This window comes from Octopus bimaculoides, chromosome 3 (genome assembly GCF_046866305.1).
Source record: "Octopus bimaculoides isolate indiv1 chromosome 3, ASM4686630v1, whole genome shotgun sequence".
NCBI classification, from domain to species: domain Eukaryota; kingdom Metazoa; phylum Mollusca; class Cephalopoda; order Octopoda; family Octopodidae; genus Octopus; species Octopus bimaculoides.
Window position 1 is genome coordinate 69,371,093 of NC_142930.1, and position 20,814 is coordinate 69,391,906.

The following is a 20,814-nucleotide window of genomic DNA, read 5'->3' on the forward strand; positions in this document are numbered from 1 at the left end:
GAGACCATAACCCGTGGCCTTTACCAGGGGTGTAGCCAGCCCACTTATGTGTACCTTTCCTTCTTTGGACACAAAACTCTGCTTGCGAAGACCTGTTGAGGCAAGTGAAATCAAAACCGAACCAAATTCGATGACTGACACCCATGTCAACCTTCCTTCATTTGTCACTAAACTCAGCTTGCGAAGACCTGTTGGGGCGAGTGAGATTGAAACTGAACCAAATTCGATGACTGGCACCCATGCCAGTAGAGCGCTAACAGCACCATCCAAGCGAGATCACTGCCAGAGCAGCTGTCTTGCTTCCGTGCTGGTGGCATGTAAAAAGCACCATTTGAGCGCGATCACTTCTAGCTTTGCCTTACTGGCACATCCCTGTAATGTAGCATGTAAACAAAACATTGGACTGACTCCTGTGCAGGTGGCACGTAAAAAAATCACCATTTGAGCATGGCCGTTGCCAGTACCACTGGACTGGCCCTTGTGCCTGTGGCACGTAAAAATCACCCACTACACTCTTGGAGTGGTTGGCGTTAGGAAGGGCATCCAGCTATAGAAACTCTGCCAGATCAGATTGGAGTCTGGTGTAGCCATCTGGTTCACCAGTCCCCAGTCAAATCGTCCAACTCATGCTAGCATGGAAAGCGGACGTTAAATGATGATGATGACCCTGGAAGAATGAATGGCAAAGTCAAGCTCGGCAGAATTTGAACTCAGAACCTAAAGACAGATGAAATGCTGCTAAGCATTTTGCCCAGAGTGCTAACAATTCTGCCAGCTTGCCTTGAGATTATAACTACAGAGATGAATAAAGATTCAATTTACATGAGGATTTTTTCTGGTGAATAATCTTGTAACAAAATATATAAACAATTTATTTTTTATCCTTTTAAAGCAGGAAAAAAAAAAAACCCAATAAAACTCTCCCCATTTTATTGTTTGATGTTGGTGGTTAGATAACAGCCAGACCTGAGGAAGAAAGAACTTAACCATTTGATTATGAAATGAACAAAACTCAGCAAAAGTGATGTAGAAAATTTGTATTGATTTCGTTTTTGTCAGCAACAGCAAAGTTTGCAAAGCATACATTCCTGGATTGATACATGATACAATGCCAATAGTAAAAACTGCACTTTGTTGCCAACTTGAGTTCACAGAAATCAAATAGAACATGAAATTTAAAAATTTAAAATTTAAAAAAAAAAAAAAAAAAAGATAAGACTTCCCCCACAGTTCTGTAAATAGCCTTTCGGCTATAAATTTAAACTCATTTTAAATGAATGTTTTGTTTAAAACATGAATTAAAAAAAAAAATAAAAGAATTTGTTTTCTTATATAAAGAAAAAAATAACAAAAATATTATTTTCAAATAGAAAGAAAATAGAGAGAGAGACAGACAGACAGAAAGAAGGAAAGTGGGGAGAAGCAAGGTTTGAGGGAAACATTTCAGACAAACAATGAATAGTGATGGACTAGAGACGAAATATATTTGACAGACAGACAGCATGATGCTGTGTAGCAGCCCCCTTCCCAACCCAAACAATGCAAGAGCACCCGGTATTACCCAAGCAGGCAAAATGGTAGCGGTAGCAGTGGTTGTTTTACAAGTCTTTAAATTCTGTTTAATGTCACATCTGTGTGTTTTCTGTAACTTTATTAACAGGAGGAGGAACAGGGGGTGGAACAGGGCGGAAAGACAAGCGGTTGCTGCTCTGCCGAGTGAATGTGGCACTAGAGCTGCAAGCAGAGGAGTTGGGGGAGCCAGGCAGCTTATCATTCACAGTAGCATTTGTTAGAGCAGACTGAGCATGGTTAAAAGCAATTCCAGATTCTTGCTCAGTTTCATAGTCGAAGTTGGGTTCATACAAAGATGTGGCTAAAGTACCTGTTGCTTGGCATTGTGATGCAGAACTTCCAAAACTACCAGTTGATGCAGATCTTTGATGACATGAACTGGGGACAACAGGTGGTGGTCCTTTTGGTCTTTCAGGGGGTTGTAGACGTCGATGTTCAGATTTTTTTTCTGGTGTCGTTGGCATTTTGTTCTTTTCTCGTTCAGAATTATTACTATTGTTAGTAGTCAAAGTATCCAGTCCACTTGAAGTTGATGTTTTTTCTTCTAATATTTGTCCACCAGTGTTTGTATTACGGGGCCAGGTCATACAAGACATTTTAGATTGTGAAAATGATGATACAGCTACAGAATGGGGTCTTTCTGGTGGAGGTGGAGGTGCAGGCTTTTTGGCCGGTATTGGTTTCTTTGGAGTAGCTTCTCTGTTTCAAAGAGACACAAAAATTAAAAACATTTCAAAATGTTTAATAATCACATTTTTCTTTCAAATTATGTTACATAAAAATACAGACATCATATTTCACCATTCTTTATAAGTTTTATTTACAATAATTTTTTAAATGAATCACACATTATGGAAACTATCTTCTATCAAATAAATATTTTGCAGTTTGTTTCAACATATCAAATTATAAGGTAGATATAAAAGCAATGTTATCGTATAGCTGTTACAAGTGAAAATATTGTAGAACATAGACTGAAGGAGAGTCAATATTCTAGAGATAGTAAGTCAAAGCAATAAATATTTGCTATATATATATATATATATATATATATATATATATATATATAAATATATATACAGGGTATCCTGAAATTAAGGCAACCAAAGTTTTGGACTTTAATAACACTTAATAAATGTGGTAAGATATGAAAATTATACATCATTATGAAAACTTAGTGTGTCTTCTTTTAGTGTCAGACTAAATAAATTCAGATTTATAAATTAGATAATGGTTATAGAACAAAATATTATTGTAACCCTCCCCAAAGGCGGCAAAAGCAATACAGCTATAACAAAAAAGTTTAAAATTAACCAAACAACAGTCTTGAAAATTATCAAGAAATTTCAAGAGACTGGTTCCACCACCGATCAACCTGGATATGACTGAGAAAGAAGTGTGCGGCCCCCTCAGCTTATCAAAAGTACCAGAGAAAAGATACGGCAAAATAAGCCACAGCAAAAATAAGCCAAACATCAATGTATCAAGTGCTGAAGGAGTACCTCAGGACCCACCCCTACAAGATGACCCACTGTCATGAGCTCAAGCAAGTTTATAAGGCCAGGAGACTGGAGAGAAGTCGTCTCATATTGCGTTAGATTGCTGAAGGTATGCTGTCCAACCAGGAGTTCACTGATGAAAAGAAATAGGACATTAAACAGACAGTAAATGACCAGAATGACTGACTTTGGAGTGTATCTGACTCTACCAAGGGTAGACTCATAAATTGACATCAAAATCTACAATCAATTATAGTTTTGGTGGCTGTAACAGTCAGTGGAAAGTCTCCCCTCATTTTTGTGCCCATGGGTGTTAAAATTAACACCCAGCAATACATTAGCAACATTCTGGAAGCTGAACTGCTTCCATGGGGTGAATGAGCGCTTCCAAGGTGTACCTTGGAGCTTCCAACAGGACTCGGTAGCATCCCACAGCTCTAAACAGACCCAACGCTGGATTCAGAAACACATTCCATTGTTCATAGGCAAGGGTGCATGGCCCTCAAGAAGCCCTGATCTCAACTCGTTGGATTTTTCTGTTTGGTTCGTTTTGGAGACGAAGGTTGCAAGCACTTCTCATGCTTCACTTGATGCTCTGAAGGCAAAAGCGCACCAGGAATGGGTTTCGATTACTCAAGAACAGCTACGTACAACTTAAGGGTGTGATTTGAAACAGATGGTCATATTGAATAAATGTGGTAGTGTCATAATTGTGTTTCCTTTACCATTGCATTGCAATGCTTGGAACCGAAATCTAACAATATTTTGTTTTGGCAAGTTTTGAAAAAAAGTTGGTTGCTTTAATTTCGAGACACCCTGCATATATATATATATATATATATATATATATATATATATATATATTATCCGAAATGTATAGTATTAAATATCCATCATGGCTATCAGTTTTGTGTAAATGGAGTGTTAGGTAACAAACCCATTATATAACTTTACACACATCAGAGTTAGCCGATATGGAAGGGAATATGGTGACTCTGATGAGCATAAAGTTATATAATCGGTTTGTTACCTAACACTCCATTGTATTCTTTATGAGAAACCGATTGGTAAGACAAGCCATGATGGATATTTAATACTATACATTTCAGATAATATAATCATTCTACTAACAGATATACAAGTGCATCTTTTCCCTGACTTATGGTCTCTTAGACAACTCTCACGCTCATGTGTGTGTGTGTGTATATATATATATATATATATATATATATATATAGGGGTTGGACAAAATAATGGAAACACTTAGCATCATAATTTTGAAATATCTATAAAACCGTCAAAAGCTTCATTTTTATGTTTTTTTATTTATTATTAGTGTTGCTCAATATGTTTTGCTAAAATTGCTGTTTCTTTTCAGATATCATCAGAAAAAGGTAATTAAAATTCATTAAAATGATAGATCTATCAGACTTTTAAGAGGTCAAATTGTTGGTGCACATATGGCAGGCGCTAGTGTAATGAAAACAGCTGAAATGTTTGGTGTATCAAGAAGTACTGTCTGGAAAGTAATGACAGCCTTTGAGAAAGAGTGAAAAACCTCCTTGTCAAAACAAAACTCTGGAACAAAACAGACTTTCAGATAGGGAGTGTCAGAATCCTAAGCGAATTTTTAGAAAGGATCACAAACGAACAGCTCCCAAGATTACTGCAGAGCTTAATGACCACCTTGAGAACCCAGTTTCCACAAAAACTGTTTGCCAGGAGTTGCAAAAAGCTGGATTTCACAGGAGGGCTGCAACCAGAAAACCACCACTTTCAAAAACAAACGTTGCAAAGTGTTTAGAGTGGAGTAAAAACCTACAGAATTGGTCCCTAGGGCAGTGGGAAAATGTTATTTTCTCGGATGAGTCATTCATTATTTTATTTCCAACCACTGGCCAAGCATACGTGTGGAAACAGCTAAAAGAAGCATTTGACCCAACTGCCTTCTTCCAACTGTTAAACATGGAGGAGGATCTGGGGGGGGGGGGGGCTATATCTTGGAAATCCATTGGCCCAATGGTTTCTCTTCATGGCAGAATTAATAGTCAAGACTATTTAAGCATTTTATCAGATCATATTCATCTTATGGTTGCAAAACTGTTTCTGGAGGGATGATAATCTTTCAGGATGATAATCTTTTAGGATGATAATGCATCAATTCACACAGCTAAAGTTGTTAGTGAATGGCACAAGGAACATTCTAGTAAAGTCGAACATCTTATCTGGCCGCCAGAGTCCCCAGATCTCCATATTATTGAAAATTTATGGTGCATTTTAGAAAAACAAGTAAGGAGTTGATATCTTCCACCATCATCACTACAAGAACTGGAGACTGTTTTAGCTGAAGAATGGACAAAAATTCCTTTGGAAACAATTGAAACTTTGTATGAGTCCATACCTTTTAGAATTCAAGCTGTAATTACTGCCAAAGGCAGTCCTACCCCATATTAAAATAAATTTGTATGAAATTTTAAGGTGTTTCCATTATTTTGTCCAATCCCTGTATATATATATATATATATATATATATAGAGAGAGAGAGAGAGAGAGAGATAGATAGATAGATAGATAGATAGAGGTATATATAAAACTTACTTGGAAAAGGATGCGTGGCATTCAATCATATAATAATATAAATAATATATAAATATATGCATATATACACACATATATGTACATACCTACATATATATGTATATATATATATATATATATATATATATATATGCATATATAGGTACAAGACATTAAAAAAAACATGGACAGAATAAGAAATGAGAACATAAAAAAACAAAAACATAGAAAATGAACTTTTTTTCAAACAACGAAAAAAAGTTTGTTTTCTATGTTTTGGTTTTTTTATGTTCTCGTTTCTCATTCTGTCCATGTTTTTTTTTATATGTCCGTCCTGTATCTAAATATGCATGTATATATACATATATATGTAGGTATGTACATACATGTATGTATATATGCATATATTTGTATATTATTTATATTATTATTTTAAATATATATATATATATATTTAAAATAATAATATAAATAATATATAAATATATGCATATATACATACATATATGTACATACCTACATATATGTACACACAAACACATATATATATATATATATATATATATATACATGCATACATACATATAAGTCTAAGGACATACAAGTTAGACAAGTCGATATACAAAAAATATTAAATACATTTAATACAAAAAATGTATATATCATTGTTATTATGCAAAAGTGCAAGTCCAAAACATTGCTTTTTTCAGAAAATAAAAAATAGTTTCACCATTCCATTTCTTTTTACATTACCAAGTTTCAGCTTAACAATAATACTTTGTTGGGTGCATAAAATCCTAACTCCATGAATCATCATCATCATCATCATCGTTTAACGTCCGCTTTCCATGCTAGCATGGGTTGGACGATTTGACTGAGGACTGGTGAAACCGGATGGCAACACCAGGCTCCAGTCTGATTTGGCAGAGTTTCTACAGCTGGATGCCCTTCCTAATGCCAACCACTCCGAGAGTGTAGTGGGTGCTTTTACGTGCCACCCGCACGAAAACGGCCACGCTCGAAATGGTGTCTTTTATGTGCCACCCGCACAAGAGCCAGTCCAGGGGCACTGGCAACGATCTCGCTCGAAAACCCTACAAAGGCCAGTCAGGCGGTATATATATATATGTCTGTACGTATTGTCGTCGTCGTTTAACGTCCGCTTTCCATGCTAGCATGGGTTGGACGATTTGACTGAGGACTGGTGAAACCAGATGGCTACACCAGGCTCTAATCTGATTTGGCAGTGTTTCTACAGCTGGATGCCCTTCCTAAAGCTAACCACTCAGAGAGTGTAGTGGGTGCTTTTACGTGTCACCCGCACGAAGGTCAGTCAGGCGGTACTGGCAAAGGCCACGCTCATCTCGCTCGAGAAACCTCATGTGTCACCCGCACAAGAGCCAGCCCAGGGGCACCAGCAACGATCCCGCTCGAAAATCCCAGAACCCCACACAAGAGCCAGTTCAGGGGCACCGGCAACGATCTCGCTCGAAGAAATTTCATGTGTCACCAGCACAAGAGCCAGTCCAGGGGCACTGGCAACGATCTCGCTCGAAAAACCTCATGTGTCACCCGCACAAGAGCCGGCCCAGGGGCACCGGGAACGATCTCGCTCGAAAGATTTTCATGTGTCGCCCGCACATGAGCCAGTCCAGGGGCACTGGCAACGATCCCGCTCAAAACATTTCATGTGTCACCCGCACAAGAGCCAGTCCAGGGTCACTGGCAACAATCTCGCTTGAAAGATTTCATGTGTTGCCCGCACATGAGCCAGTCCAGGGGCACTGGCAACGATCCCGCTCGAAAAACCTCATGTGTCACCCGCACAAGAGCCGGCCCAGGGGCGTCGCCCGCACATGAGCCAGTCCAGGGGCACTGGCAACGATTCCGCTCGAAAGATTTCATGTGTCGCCCGCACATGAGCCAGTCCAGGGGCACTGGCAACGATCCCGCTCGAAAAACCTCATGTGTCACCCGCACAAGAGCCGGCCCAGGGGCGTCGCCCGCACATGAGCCAGTCCAGGGGCACTGGCAACGATTCAGCTCGAAAGATTTCATGTGTCGCCCGCACATGAGCCAGTCCAGGGGCACCGGCAACGATCTCGCTTGAAAATGCCTCATGTGTCACCCGTACAAGAGCCAGCCCAGGGGCACCGGCAACGATCTCGCTCGAAAGATTTCATGTGTCGCCCGCACATGAGCCAGTCCAGGGGCACTGGCCACGATATGATATATTCAGTCAGAAATATTTTTGCAAAACTGTCGTACGTGGCACTTACTACACTTTTGGAAAATGCTAAACCATTTTACTACACTTTGATAATTTTCATATCTTGGCATCCGAAGTAGCTGGAGATATGATAGTTTAACCTAAAGAACCAGCTATATTGCAAACAAAATTAAATATTGAAAAAAACACATTTAGTCAAATTCGAACATACGACAGTTGGACATAATAGCAACACTATGTATGCATATAAAAAAGTCTGACTTACACAGAATATAAGAAGACCTCACTCCTTTGAAAACTAACCAATCTACCTCTAACCCCTCCCTACTCACACCTCTCTATTCAATTCCATTCTCCTCTCTTTACCATAACACCACACCTCTAATACCAACCCAATTCCTTTGTCCCACTAACAACTACACTTGACCACCTTCTCACCCCACTCAGCTACTGAACCAATCAACTCATTTCCCACAAATAATAGTCATCCCTTTTCACTTTCTCAACCTTTAATTCAAACAAACTAGCACAAAGGTCATCATTCACATACTACCTAAATCACTTTTTCCCATCCTCCCACTTCTATTACTATCACTAGCCTCATTATTAACCCGAACCCTGAAATCTATTTTCTCCTCCCACTACTCACTATCTAAACACCCCACCAACTCCTCAAATATAAAATTCTTCCTTGATGACAGAAGCTGGTGGTATCCATTGATAGAATCAAGTTATAATCATTATTTTGGACAATCAAACCCCCAGAAACAGCTGTTGGACTCATAAAACTCTTACTCAACCCCTTTATTCCTGATATCATTTATATTTTGTGTAAGTTGGAGTTTTCTATATGCATACATGTGTACATTTTTTGCATTAAATGTATTTAATATTTTTTGTATATCGACTTAACTTGCTTGTCCTTACATTTACTCCTCTACATGTTCAAGTTCAAATCTCTTGAGCACTATGAAGTGTATTCTATACAGAGAATATCTGTCTCTAATCTATAAACTACATACATACATACACACAGATATACATACGCACACACACACACACACACACACACACACATATATATATATATACACAGACACACACACACATATATATATATATAAATGCAAAAAATAAAAAAATAAAAAACAATTTATTCTTTCACCTCAACAACGAGCTGGCATACACAGGTGCTTACAATTGTCAAGTATTGCCTCTAACATTTACTTTACCTATATATATATATATATATATATACACACACACACATATACATACCATATATATATATATATATATATATATATATACACACACACACATATACATACCATATATATATATATATATATATATATATATATATATATATATATATATATATACAAGAATAAGGGCAGGGAATCGTCAATTAATAATAGAATTAATAATTAACAATTTTGCCAAGTAGTTCAGTATGAAAAAACCTTTATCGGTAAAACCATTTATCATCATAAATATACAGGGATTAGCATTGAGTTGCTTCTCCAACATACTGAAAATTTAGAAATAGCAGTCAAAGAACTACTGATTCTAAACTACAAATTTTTCTATCGCCATCCGTTTAGAGAAAAATTTGTAGTTTAGAATCAGTAGTTCTTTGACTGCTATTTCTAAATTTTCAGTATGTTGGAGAAGCAACTCAATGCTAATCCCTGTATATTTATGATTATATATATATATATATATATATATATATATATATATATATATATATATACACCGGGCTTTGCAAAAGTCCTGCTACACTTGGTTTTGATCTTTCAAGAGATGCCATCAAACACTTAAAATTTTACTTTTCCAGCACGTGTCATTAAAACGTCTTTTCCATTGTGTGCAGGTGTATCAAGATGGGAGCGAAAAGAATCTATATCTCTGCTCTCCTGCACGTGGGCCACAACAAGTCCGACATCACCAAGCACCTCAATATCAGCCAGATGACTGTCCACAGAGTTGCAGAGAGGCTCAAGAACAGGAAAGACCTCAAAGATTGACCTCGATCAGGCAGATCTCAAGTCGTCAACTGTTCGGCTGTGAGAAAGGCCTTCAAAAGTGATTTGAAGCTCAAACTGACAGTGCTTGCAAAGAACATCTTGGTGGTCACAGTGTCCAGGGGCTGTCATAAATGAGGGTGGCAAGAGCTTGAGGTGCATGCAAAGGCCTCTGCTCACCGACCATATGCAAGAACAACGTCAGGAGCACTGCCATTGCCTAATCAATGATTTGAAGTGTTATGGCAATCGAATTCTCATTTTTTCTGGTGAAAAAACTTTCACAGTTGATCCAGTTGTCAACAAGTAGAACAACCGCATGGTCAGCTTTTAGCCAGGACATCCTTTAGGTCCTCTATGTGTCCACGACCAGGCCTCCACGATAATGCTTGGCATTGTGGCTTCGAATGGTGAGAAGGTGCTACCAGTGTTGTTTGCAGCTGGTTACAAGCTCACTGCGGCCACCTTGGGTGAGAAAGATCACAAAGAAGGCAGATGTTTTTCAGCAGGATGGTGCTCTGGCCTACATACCCAAGGCTGTGCAAGAGTGGTTGGGGTTGAACATGAACTTCTAGTCAAAGGGATTTTGGCTACTGCAGTTGCCTGATGTCAATCCCCTCAACTACAGCATCAGGGCACATGTCGAGGGCAAGGCCTGCAAAGTCCACCACAGCAAAGTCGACAAGCTGAAGTCTTCTGTCAACCATGGGTGGGCCAGCATGAGAATGGACTTTATCCGCAACATGTGTGCAGCCTTCAGGTCTCACCTGGAGCATGTACTTGCCACCAGGGGTGGCTACATTGATTTATATTAATATTTAAACACATTTTTATATGTTAAAACAATAAAAACATCTCCAACTGCATCAAAACTAACATTGTATCCTTTGTTGAGATTGTCGTAACAAGTGTAACAGGACTTTTGCAAAGCCCGGTATATATATATATATATTGTTTTTTTTTTAATGGTGGCAGCTGATGAAGGATATGTTCTCTATGTGGCCTGCTTGTTTTTTGTACCTTGTTTATCATTTTGCTCATGTTTTTTTGCAACGTCATGTACCCAGATATGTATCTATATGCACATGTAGATGAAGGTATGTACATACATGTACATATATATGCATATATTCATATATTGTTTATATATATATATATATATATATATATATATATATATATATATATATATATATATATATATATACATACATATATATACATATATATATGCATGTATGTATGTATATATATATATATATATACGTGAATATGAGAAGAACTCGGTGGTGAGGTTAATCTGGTTAATATTTAGTTTTAACTATGGCAGATTAATAGTTGGATAGAGAGCATGTTGTTTTCAGAGAAGAAAGCTTGACAAAAAAATTTAACATTGCTGTTTATTAGGTGAGAGTGCATCAAATGATGTTTAAATAGAATGATATTGTGTTGGTGATCCCAGAAAAGCAGAACATGAGAGCAGCAAATAGAAGGGGAGGAGAGAGAGAGAGAGAGAGAGAGAGAGAGAGAAAGAGAGAGAAGCAATTTAATATAGATGTGGTTGTTGTGGAATCTATTAGATGAGAATTTCTCTGAGGCAATCTAATGTGTATTCTAGGTACAGTTCCTTAAATACTGCTTCATATGTGTAAATATGCAGGTTATTTTTTGCAAATCTCTTTCTACATAATGACAAATAATGTATTCTTTTTAGTTCTGAAGTCTTCAGTTGTCATTTTCGAATTTTTACTGATAACTGTACATCTGCTTATATCTGGTATTTAAGTATTACTGCTACATCTTGCTACACCCTGTGCACTCCATAGAATTTCAAACTCAACATTTCAAACTGCTCAACAAATACTTGCAAAAATTTTCCCTATGAAATAAACTGCCAACCATTTGTATCTGGACACATCTTTTACAGATAGATCTCAAGGAAAGCAAAGGAGGACTTTGTTCAAGTAACTAGAACACATATCAACAAGTGAGTTCTATAAGCTATGGTCACCTAAAGTTCACTTTTTTCTCCAATAAATAACAATAAAACATAATACCTCGAGAGCATGGAAGCATTAGTAAAATGATACAGAAGATATCCATGTAAGGAATGAATATGATTGGGGTTTTTTTTTTTATATTCAAAATAAAAACAGCCATGCAAACTAATACTTACACATCAGAAGGAAAATTAGTAGCTATACAACTTGTAGAGAGATTCTGAGGTTTTTTTGATAATTCTAAATTAGCTCCAGTTTGCATTGCAATAGGTTGAGGAGTAGGAAGAGTATGACAAGAAGTACTAGTTGCTGGTCTAGTTGTTGATTTTGGTACTGTTTGGATTGTTGAACTTGTCCCACTCAAAGCATTTGTAACAGTTGAAGCAGTCATGACTTCATTCTTACTAGTTACAGAATTTGTTGAGGTGTTGATTGTATCGTCAGAGTCAACAAGGGCAACTGAGAAATCAATATCTGCAGAGAAGCAGTAAAAAACACAAGATAATGGTATCAATATAATAAACGTGCCAAATATATTTTAAAACTTATCGCAATCACAAAGCAGTTTCTTAACATTGTAAAATGAAATTTAGTTGAGATTAGTTATAGAAAAAGTTATGAAAACACAGTATGATATATGAAGATAATGTTATCTTGAAAGGATGACTATTTGAATGCTAAAGTATACTTCTAAATACTAATGAATATATCAGATTTGTGAAAGAAATTAATGACATAAAAAACATGCTTGTCTTTTGTTTTTTCATGAAGAGTTTATTACCAACTAAAAATTTTAAAGCTGACATTAGCATTAGAACAATGTCCTTACTGCCCAGGCTATTAAAGATAATGTGGATTGTTCAGACAATAAGACACAAAAGAAACAACTGTGATATTAACAGTTTATGTTCCTTCAACACTTCATTGTGTCTCAGGTCAACATATATTTCAATCTTATATCGTCTAGATTTTCTAGCTGAGCATAGTACCACTAGGTTGGAATGACTTGCTTCTGTAATTAGCAACTCAGATTAGAACAGAGTCTCCTAATTGTCTAAGGCAATCTTGCCATTTGGTTCATACTTTATCTGATCAGCAAAATGAAGAATAAAAAATGAAATGAGGAATAAAATTTATCTCTAAATGCTTCATTTTGTTCTTCGTTCTATTATGCATTTTCTTCCTTAGAATCTGACCATGAAGATAGAATTGTAATTTATAGTCAACCTGACCCCAACCCTTACTTTTTTGTCCATTCCTTTATTTCTGTAGTTTGTACTTTGATTATAATTGTATTTTGCCTGTCTCTATATCTATGGGTTTGGTTTTGTCTGTAAACTGTTTTGTCTGAAAATGACACATCACCTTGGGTATCCATTCTAACACTGAGTGAAATAACAGGAGATTCTAATGAAGGACTTATTTAAACAATCACCTGTGGAGGCACATTTTCCTTTAGCTGCATGACAATGATTATGCAACATCTCACCTTTTACTACAGGTGTAGAAATATGTAAAGAATGATGTTCATTCCATTTTTTACCATTTATATAAATTCTACAGACACTATGAAATTCCTGATGTATATCCAGTAGCAGGAGCATTTCCACTGTATGATGACATTTGGTAGCCAGGAACTGTGAATGAGCTTTGTATAGCATTCTACAGAGTTTTTACTCAAATCATATGCAACTATATATATATATATATATATATATATATATTATATATTTGTTGATTCACCAAATATTTCATATTTTAAAAAAATATCCATATGGTAAATATTTCAAAAGCAAGTGGAAATTACAAGGATTAATTATGATAATTACAAGATTTACTTTGGAATCATCTGCAATTTCCTACTTAATAAGCTATATATTTAAAATTATTCAAGTTAATAATTTTCAGCAATATGTATATGTCAATAAATAGGAAAGAAGAGAAAAAGAATGTGTGTGTGTGTGTGTGTGTGTGTGTGTGTGTGTGTGTGTGTGTGTGTGAGTGTGAGAGAGAGAGAGAGAGAGAGAGAGAGAGAGAGAGATACAAATATAATAATATAAAAACAATAATCAAGTGAGTGCATTATGTTAACATGTCTTCCATTAAGCAAAGAATAAGAATGGAAAAAATAGTTAATAGCAATAAAATTATGTAATGATATGCAGAATAATTTGTGATTGCTCAGCTAAAGAAAGTGGCTTTTTGTAAAAGTCTATATGAAATACAAGCTTTGGCAAGACAAAAAAATACAAGCAGGAAACTAAGATAGTATACAATTTGATGTTTTCTGAGTGAAGATAAGTAGCAAACAGTCACTTTGATCCAAACTCTAATTGAATGAACTTGAAATAAAATTCTATTTAGTTACAATTAAAAGTGTGATAAAGCAGGATCCTACAAAATGATCCTGTGGTTTTAAAGTAACCAGCTGGAATCAAAAGAAAATTTCACAAAAAATTAAGTCATACATTTTTAACGGATGGTAGTTTTAAAATAAAGATCCAAATGAGTTCACAGTTATGGAACTAAAAGTTAAGCTGAATGCAGCTAATGTGACATAGCTCAGCTTTTAAAGGGTTGAATAACAATAATGAGGTTCAAGGTTCTAAAAGAAAATGAAATTATACCATAGCAAGAAAGAAATTGAATAATAGAATTAATAGTAATGCAACTTCCATCAGATCCCCTACATTATTCTGCACAGATCATGTATTTCAGTTCAAAAGATAGGATTTGACAGAAGAAAATTTTAGAGCACTGATACATCCTTTGTACTACACCTAGGATTACTGATGTAAACTATTGATTACTGTTCAACCAATTCTAACAACTGACTATTAAATCATTACAATCAACTATAAAAAAAAAATTAATAAACAATTCACTACAGTTATTCTTATTTGCTTATTGTGTGAATTCTCTAGTGGGTTTTAAATATTTTATGCTTGAAAATATTAATCTTAAAAATTTAAAACATTTTTTTTAATATAAAATAGTCATTTAGATGTTAGTCAGCTTTACAAAAATACAAATTCCAATTATCCCTACAACTTGAATGCTTTAATTAAAATGTGTAAAACACCTCCTTGTGGTTAATTCTAAAAACATGGTCCACTTTCAGAGTTCAGTGTAAAAAATTATGAACAATCTATTTCAATAACTTTACTAAAACTAACTTTATCACAGAGAAGGCATTTAGTCATTATCAAGTCACCCAAAGACAGATTTTTGCACATATTGGCTTGTTTAGACTAGGTACAAGGTTGTTATTTTTAAAACAGAACAAAATAATTTATTACCGAAACCTATCTTACTGACTCCAGAGTGAAATCAGAACAAAATGGATTCACAAAGATAATTTAATAAATCTAGACTAATCACAGATTAAATAGTTATTGCAGATTACTTTCTATATTGTTAAGTAAACTGGTTCCTCTCATAAAAAAATGGCATTATCTAAAATCTAGAAGCTGTATAAAATTTGTCACTGAATTTCTTCCTGTTGCAAATGGTAGAGATTTTCTTATATACACTAGAATAATTTTTTTTATAACCTCAATACTGAAATGTTAAAGTGATAATTTAATCTCCCAATTTAAGCTTTCAACAAGAAATCACACTATATTTTGTTGTATTAGCTCCAGAAAGCCCTCACCAATACACTCAATTTACTATTTTATGTCTTAACAATCTTAAAGCTTCAATGGAATCTTTTGAAAGCTTGATCTTAGATGAAACTTATATTAAAAACTATCTTCTGCATGCATCAATTTCCATTTATGGTAAATTCACAAGACTTGATAATAATGGTATACCAGTATAGCTCTGCATTCTGACCAAACCATATCTCTATAAGGAACAAATAATGATGTGTCTCTTAAGTTACTGATTTCTTATATTTGCACTTATCAAAGAGCAAATAATATTTTTATCTTTAAATGCTTAGTATAGCCTGTCATTTCTACACAGTAACCTGTATATTTTATTTAACATTTGATCTATGAAAATACCTATCATCACAGAAATATCCATGCAACCCTTACATGTTTAACAGACTTGTTTTTATTATATTGCAATAGACTATTACTTCAGTTTTCATTATATGAGTAATTTAAAAAAAGTATATCTCAGCTTTGGAATTTAAGAAAATCTATTATTTTCTACAAACATATTTCTTACATTGTTTCAAGTTATCCTAATAACAAAAAATGCTATTAATTTCTCAATGTTAAAAGCTAAAACAAAAACAAATGACTGAGTTAGAAAAACTGCTGACCCCCCTCTCCCAAATGGTTTTGTGAATGTTTTACTGGCTGGAACCAGTAAAAGGTAAAAGAAATTAAAAAAAAAAAAACAATCATTGGTCAATTCAAAATAGCAATGCTTGGAGGCATTTTTGAAATAATTATAATAGTGTTTATTAGAAAAATGAAAATGTTGGAAAATTAAAACACTTTGAGGACTTATAAAAAACTTAGGAAATGATCAAAGGAAATTAAAAAATTAAAATGTGATTGAAGTAAATGTTTAATTGCTTGTTTGAGAATGATTTAGTGTGGAGAACTGCAAATGGTTTGCTTATGTATTCAGTAATCTGAAAATATTAGACATTTTCAGTCATACTGAAATTATGTATATAGTGTGAATAATGCAAGAGATTAAAAGAGCACTGCTTTTTGAATGAGACCAAAGTAAAGAACATTTAGCACCTGTAAAGGAAGTAAAGAGGATAACTGCAAAGGGAAAAAGAACTCTATGAACTGTCAACAAATAGTAATTAAAATATTGAAAATAATTATTAAAAGCATTTACTTAAATTCATATTCTGCCTGCCATCAAAAGGCCATTAAAGAAAAGAAAAAAAAATGAATTTTTTTTTTCATAAACACAGCTGCTAGATAAGAGACCAAACCAAAACAAGCCTGTGACAAGTGAGAATTAGATTTCTAATTACAGAATGAAAACAAACGATAAAGAAAAGCACATTTTTCAAAAAATGAATTAGAAATATTGATTTATTTTTATTTTCTTTTTTTTTTTTGCATATCGTAAAAAGAAATGTTATAATATCCCAGTGATGAGGCAGCAGTTTAGCTGAGATATCTACAAATTAGAAAGAAATTTTTACAAACAGAAATGGTGAACTATTTTATTCTACTCTTCATAATATTAAAAATAAAACAGTTTGTATGAATTAGCCAATGATTTTTTAATCTTTCCCACTGTTTCAAGTGATCAATCTATTTAGTTTTCATAATCAACAAGAAACAATTTTCAAGGAGCATTTTCAGTTAAGAAGCTGAAGAGAAATTTGTTTTAAAATGAAATTCAATAATTGATATTTTACAACAGTATATATATATAATGTGACACTATAGAGATATTGTGGATATAAGTATTAAAGAAAGACTAGGAAGTTATAGTCCTGCTTATTCCAAGAGAATTAAATTAGCAATAGGCTTCAAACTCTATTTGGTAGAGACTGTTTGCTGTACAGTATCTTTGTAATAATATTATGTTTAAAGCTGTTTTGTAACAAAGACATTGAGGAGTTGTGTGATTACTTTCATATAAAGCAAAAATTAAATGCTTTCAAGAGAGACAAGAAGGGTTTTATCTTCTCTGTAATTGCTACTATCAGTTTTTAAATAACAACTCTATTATTAAACAAAAATTTGAAACCCAGTTAAAATAAAAGGGGAATTTTGCAGACATGTCTAATAAAAATGTAGATAAATAGACAAAAACCAATCCTTACTCTCAACTATTTAATGTAAAATAGAAGAAATGTTTTACCTGAAACTATGCAAAGTTTCTTATTTGATTATCTGTCTATAAATCTTGAAAACATTATTTTTCAGAAAATAATCCCTTTTATAAATAGGAGCTGAATTATCTGTTTTAGAGGGGATGAAATTAAACCACAATAAACCTTGATATTGAAAAATTAATTACAAATACATAATTAGAGTTGATAATTTAAGAGTTACTGGAGACATGTATCAATAAATACTCTTGCAGAATATCTTTGTAATTGTTCAATCCTGTCCACTTGTACTATCTGGCAGATTAATTGAGCTAACATTACTTGAATCTATTAGAGGACAATAAGGCTCTATTTTTTCATTCTGAGCAAATAAATGATATTAAAACTGTAACATATTGCTATTTATTTACTTCGCTAGCAAGTATGTTCTCTCTCTTGTACGTTGAAAATAACAGAAAGAAAAAAAGTGGTTGACCTCATTAGAAAGATACATAATACTGAATTAAGGTAAATATATCCTACTGTAGATAATTCCAACTCAAAAGAAAATGGAATAATGCAAGCTAAAATATGACAAAACTTTATCTTTGCATTATCCCAAAATTGTATAATAATAAACAAGAAATTCTGTCTGTCTGGGACCCCTGTATCTCAGTCTATATTTGCTCTACATAGACATATTATACCTTTTTGGAATCAAGATGATCCCAAGATTGAAAATCTGCCCTTCATTTGGTTCTTGAACATCCGGTATTGGGATCTAATTTAAAAGCATTTGGGTTGCTATTTCTAGAAGGTAAAGCTTGTCTGATTCACACCATCTTGGTCAGATGATGTCAGAGATTTTATATTGAGATAAAAACTTTGGGACAAATTGGCCAACAGTTGGAATTCAACTTGGGACTGAAACAATAGAATGATTGCATTACAGAATTAATTTTCATCCATCCTTAACCTCTGATCAGACACCACCAGGGCATATAGTCATTATAGACGTATTATAATCATGCTATTTAGCTCTTTTTAGTTTTGGGCTACAGGCCCAATTAGCCCTATGCAGGAGCTAGCTTAAAAGTCCACACAGAGTGTAGCATTTAAGCTAGTTATTTCATAAGTGGTTTCTGGAATATAACTAATAGAAATAATAAATACATTTAAACAATTCTAAATATGAAATATAGAATAAATTAATAAGTGGAAATATAAATTGCTTTAAATAAATAAATAAATAAATAAATAAATAAGTAAATAAATAAATCTCAAATTCTTCATATTCAGATGGCATGGTGATAATTATTGAGTTCCTTTGCTACTGAGTAAAGTAAGATTGGATAAAATTTAAAGCTCACATGAAGTAGACAATAATTACTTAATTTAAAGATTATAAACTGATGTAATTAATTGTATAAAACAGCCAGAAAAGAAAGTATTGACTGATAACTGCAATTAAATAAAATGAAATGGTTTATAAAAAGGTGGTAGTGGTGGTGGTGGTGAAACAAAATCTCCAATAGCAAAAAAAAAAACCTAAATTGAAAATATCAAACAATATTTTGATCACCAGTTTATACAGAGAAATGAAAAACTGGTTAATCTTGCACACAAAGAGGATGTATTTTTACTAAAACCGCACTTGCGTTTCACATGTGTGCTTTCTGAAATAATCTTGCAAATATAGCAGTACAATAGAGTCTGTTTTTAAACTCATACAAGAGGCTTTGATAGCATCTTCTCTTAAACTGCTTGAGACAAATTCTTTTCAAAAACTTTGGAAGGGCTTATTTTACTCATTTTCACTAGCTACTAAGCAATTCCCGAATAACTCTGCTATTTTTTAAATAGCAAAATCATAGAACTGACACATTATGAATCAAACAAGAAGGTTGATAATTTATATTCTACAATTAAACCAATTCATGGTGATTAATTAAGACAGTAAACAAAATAATGAGGGCATTGGAATATTTCATATTACATGGTAAATGGGGGGAGGTAATTTAACCTAACAAGAAAATTAAGAGATGCTTTTTATTTTCTTTTATGAGCAGGAACTAATATTTGGATTAAGTGTATATCACTTCCAGGTGGATTGTGTCAGTGTTGCACTTTACTAATCAGTACAAAGCAAAAGCTGTCTAAAAGAAGCGAAAATAAAGACACAAGCTAATAATGATAATAAGCAATAGGAGCAAATAATTGTGGAAAAAAAAAAAGGAAAAAAAATTAACATGGGCAAATAAACAGACACTTTAAAGCTAGAAATAAAAATAGACACTTTTAGAGATGTAAATAATCATATAAACTTTAAAGCTATAAAAGAAAAATATGAAAAAAAAAACAAAAACTCTAAAACCTAAAATTCTTGAATTTTTTTTCATACTGTGCAAGATGAATTGTAACTGTAAAACAATATTCCTAAGAAAATAATATAAAGTTCATGATTTATAACTTGTAAATGAATCAAATTTGGGCATAAACTTCATTGTCTTAAATATTTTTGATTTTTCTCAAAATTAAAATGAGTTACAAAGAACAATAGATTAGCTTAAATAATATGGTCATGAACAGCTTTTATTATTGTGGTATTATCAGTTGCTCTAGTTTCTCTACAGCTGATGGACCAATAATTTGATGTTATCTGCTTTGAAACCTGTTCAAGCCATCATGAATATTTTGGCAGGGGTCTTCAGAAAGACAGGTTATTAAAGAACTGAAGATAGAAGAATGAAATTTCTACTTTTCCCTTGCTGTTTTCTTTTTTTTTTTCTTTCTTGCCTTAGCATCTCTTGTGTGTTGATCTTGCAAAGGAGCTTTGATATACTGTAAGTAGTTAATATGAATATAGTAACTAACACATTGAGTATACAATCACACAGTCATGGACTACCAATGCCATGAATTAGAAGGTCACAGCATTAATCCATAAGAAGCTGAGAATATCAACAAAATATAAATAATTCTAAATGTTTAACAAAAATTAAAAAAATAAAATGAAATGATGTATGACAGATAAACATATGACCTGGAGTTCATTCACTAAAAAGTTTTGAAAAATCTAACTACCTTATTCTGGCTGAATGACTAGTGTAGTTAGTAGTGTATAGTTGATTAGACTTGTGATTGTAAAACAGTTTATGTA

At 33.8% G+C, this 20,814-nt stretch overlaps 1 protein-coding gene across 6 annotated transcripts in view; it reads right to left on the reverse strand.

Annotated features, from left to right (window-relative positions):
- LOC106880939 (rho GTPase-activating protein 44) overlaps window positions 1–20,814 on the reverse strand; it is a 225,981-nt gene that overhangs the window by 33,468 nt on the left and 171,699 nt on the right. For 4 of the 6 annotated variants that reach the window (XM_089349202.1, XM_089349199.1, XM_089349198.1 and 1 more), the window contains exons 17-18: window positions 12,085–12,382; window positions 1,883–2,271 (exon numbers count right to left, since the gene is read on the reverse strand). In XM_089349202.1, coding sequence (XP_089205328.1) covers window positions 1,883–2,271; window positions 12,085–12,382 — 687 coding nt within the window. Of the gene's footprint in view, window positions 1–1,022; window positions 2,272–12,084; window positions 12,383–20,814 lie in introns of those variants that run through there. The other 2 variants (XM_089349201.1, XM_089349197.1) reach the window with 1 other exon arrangement.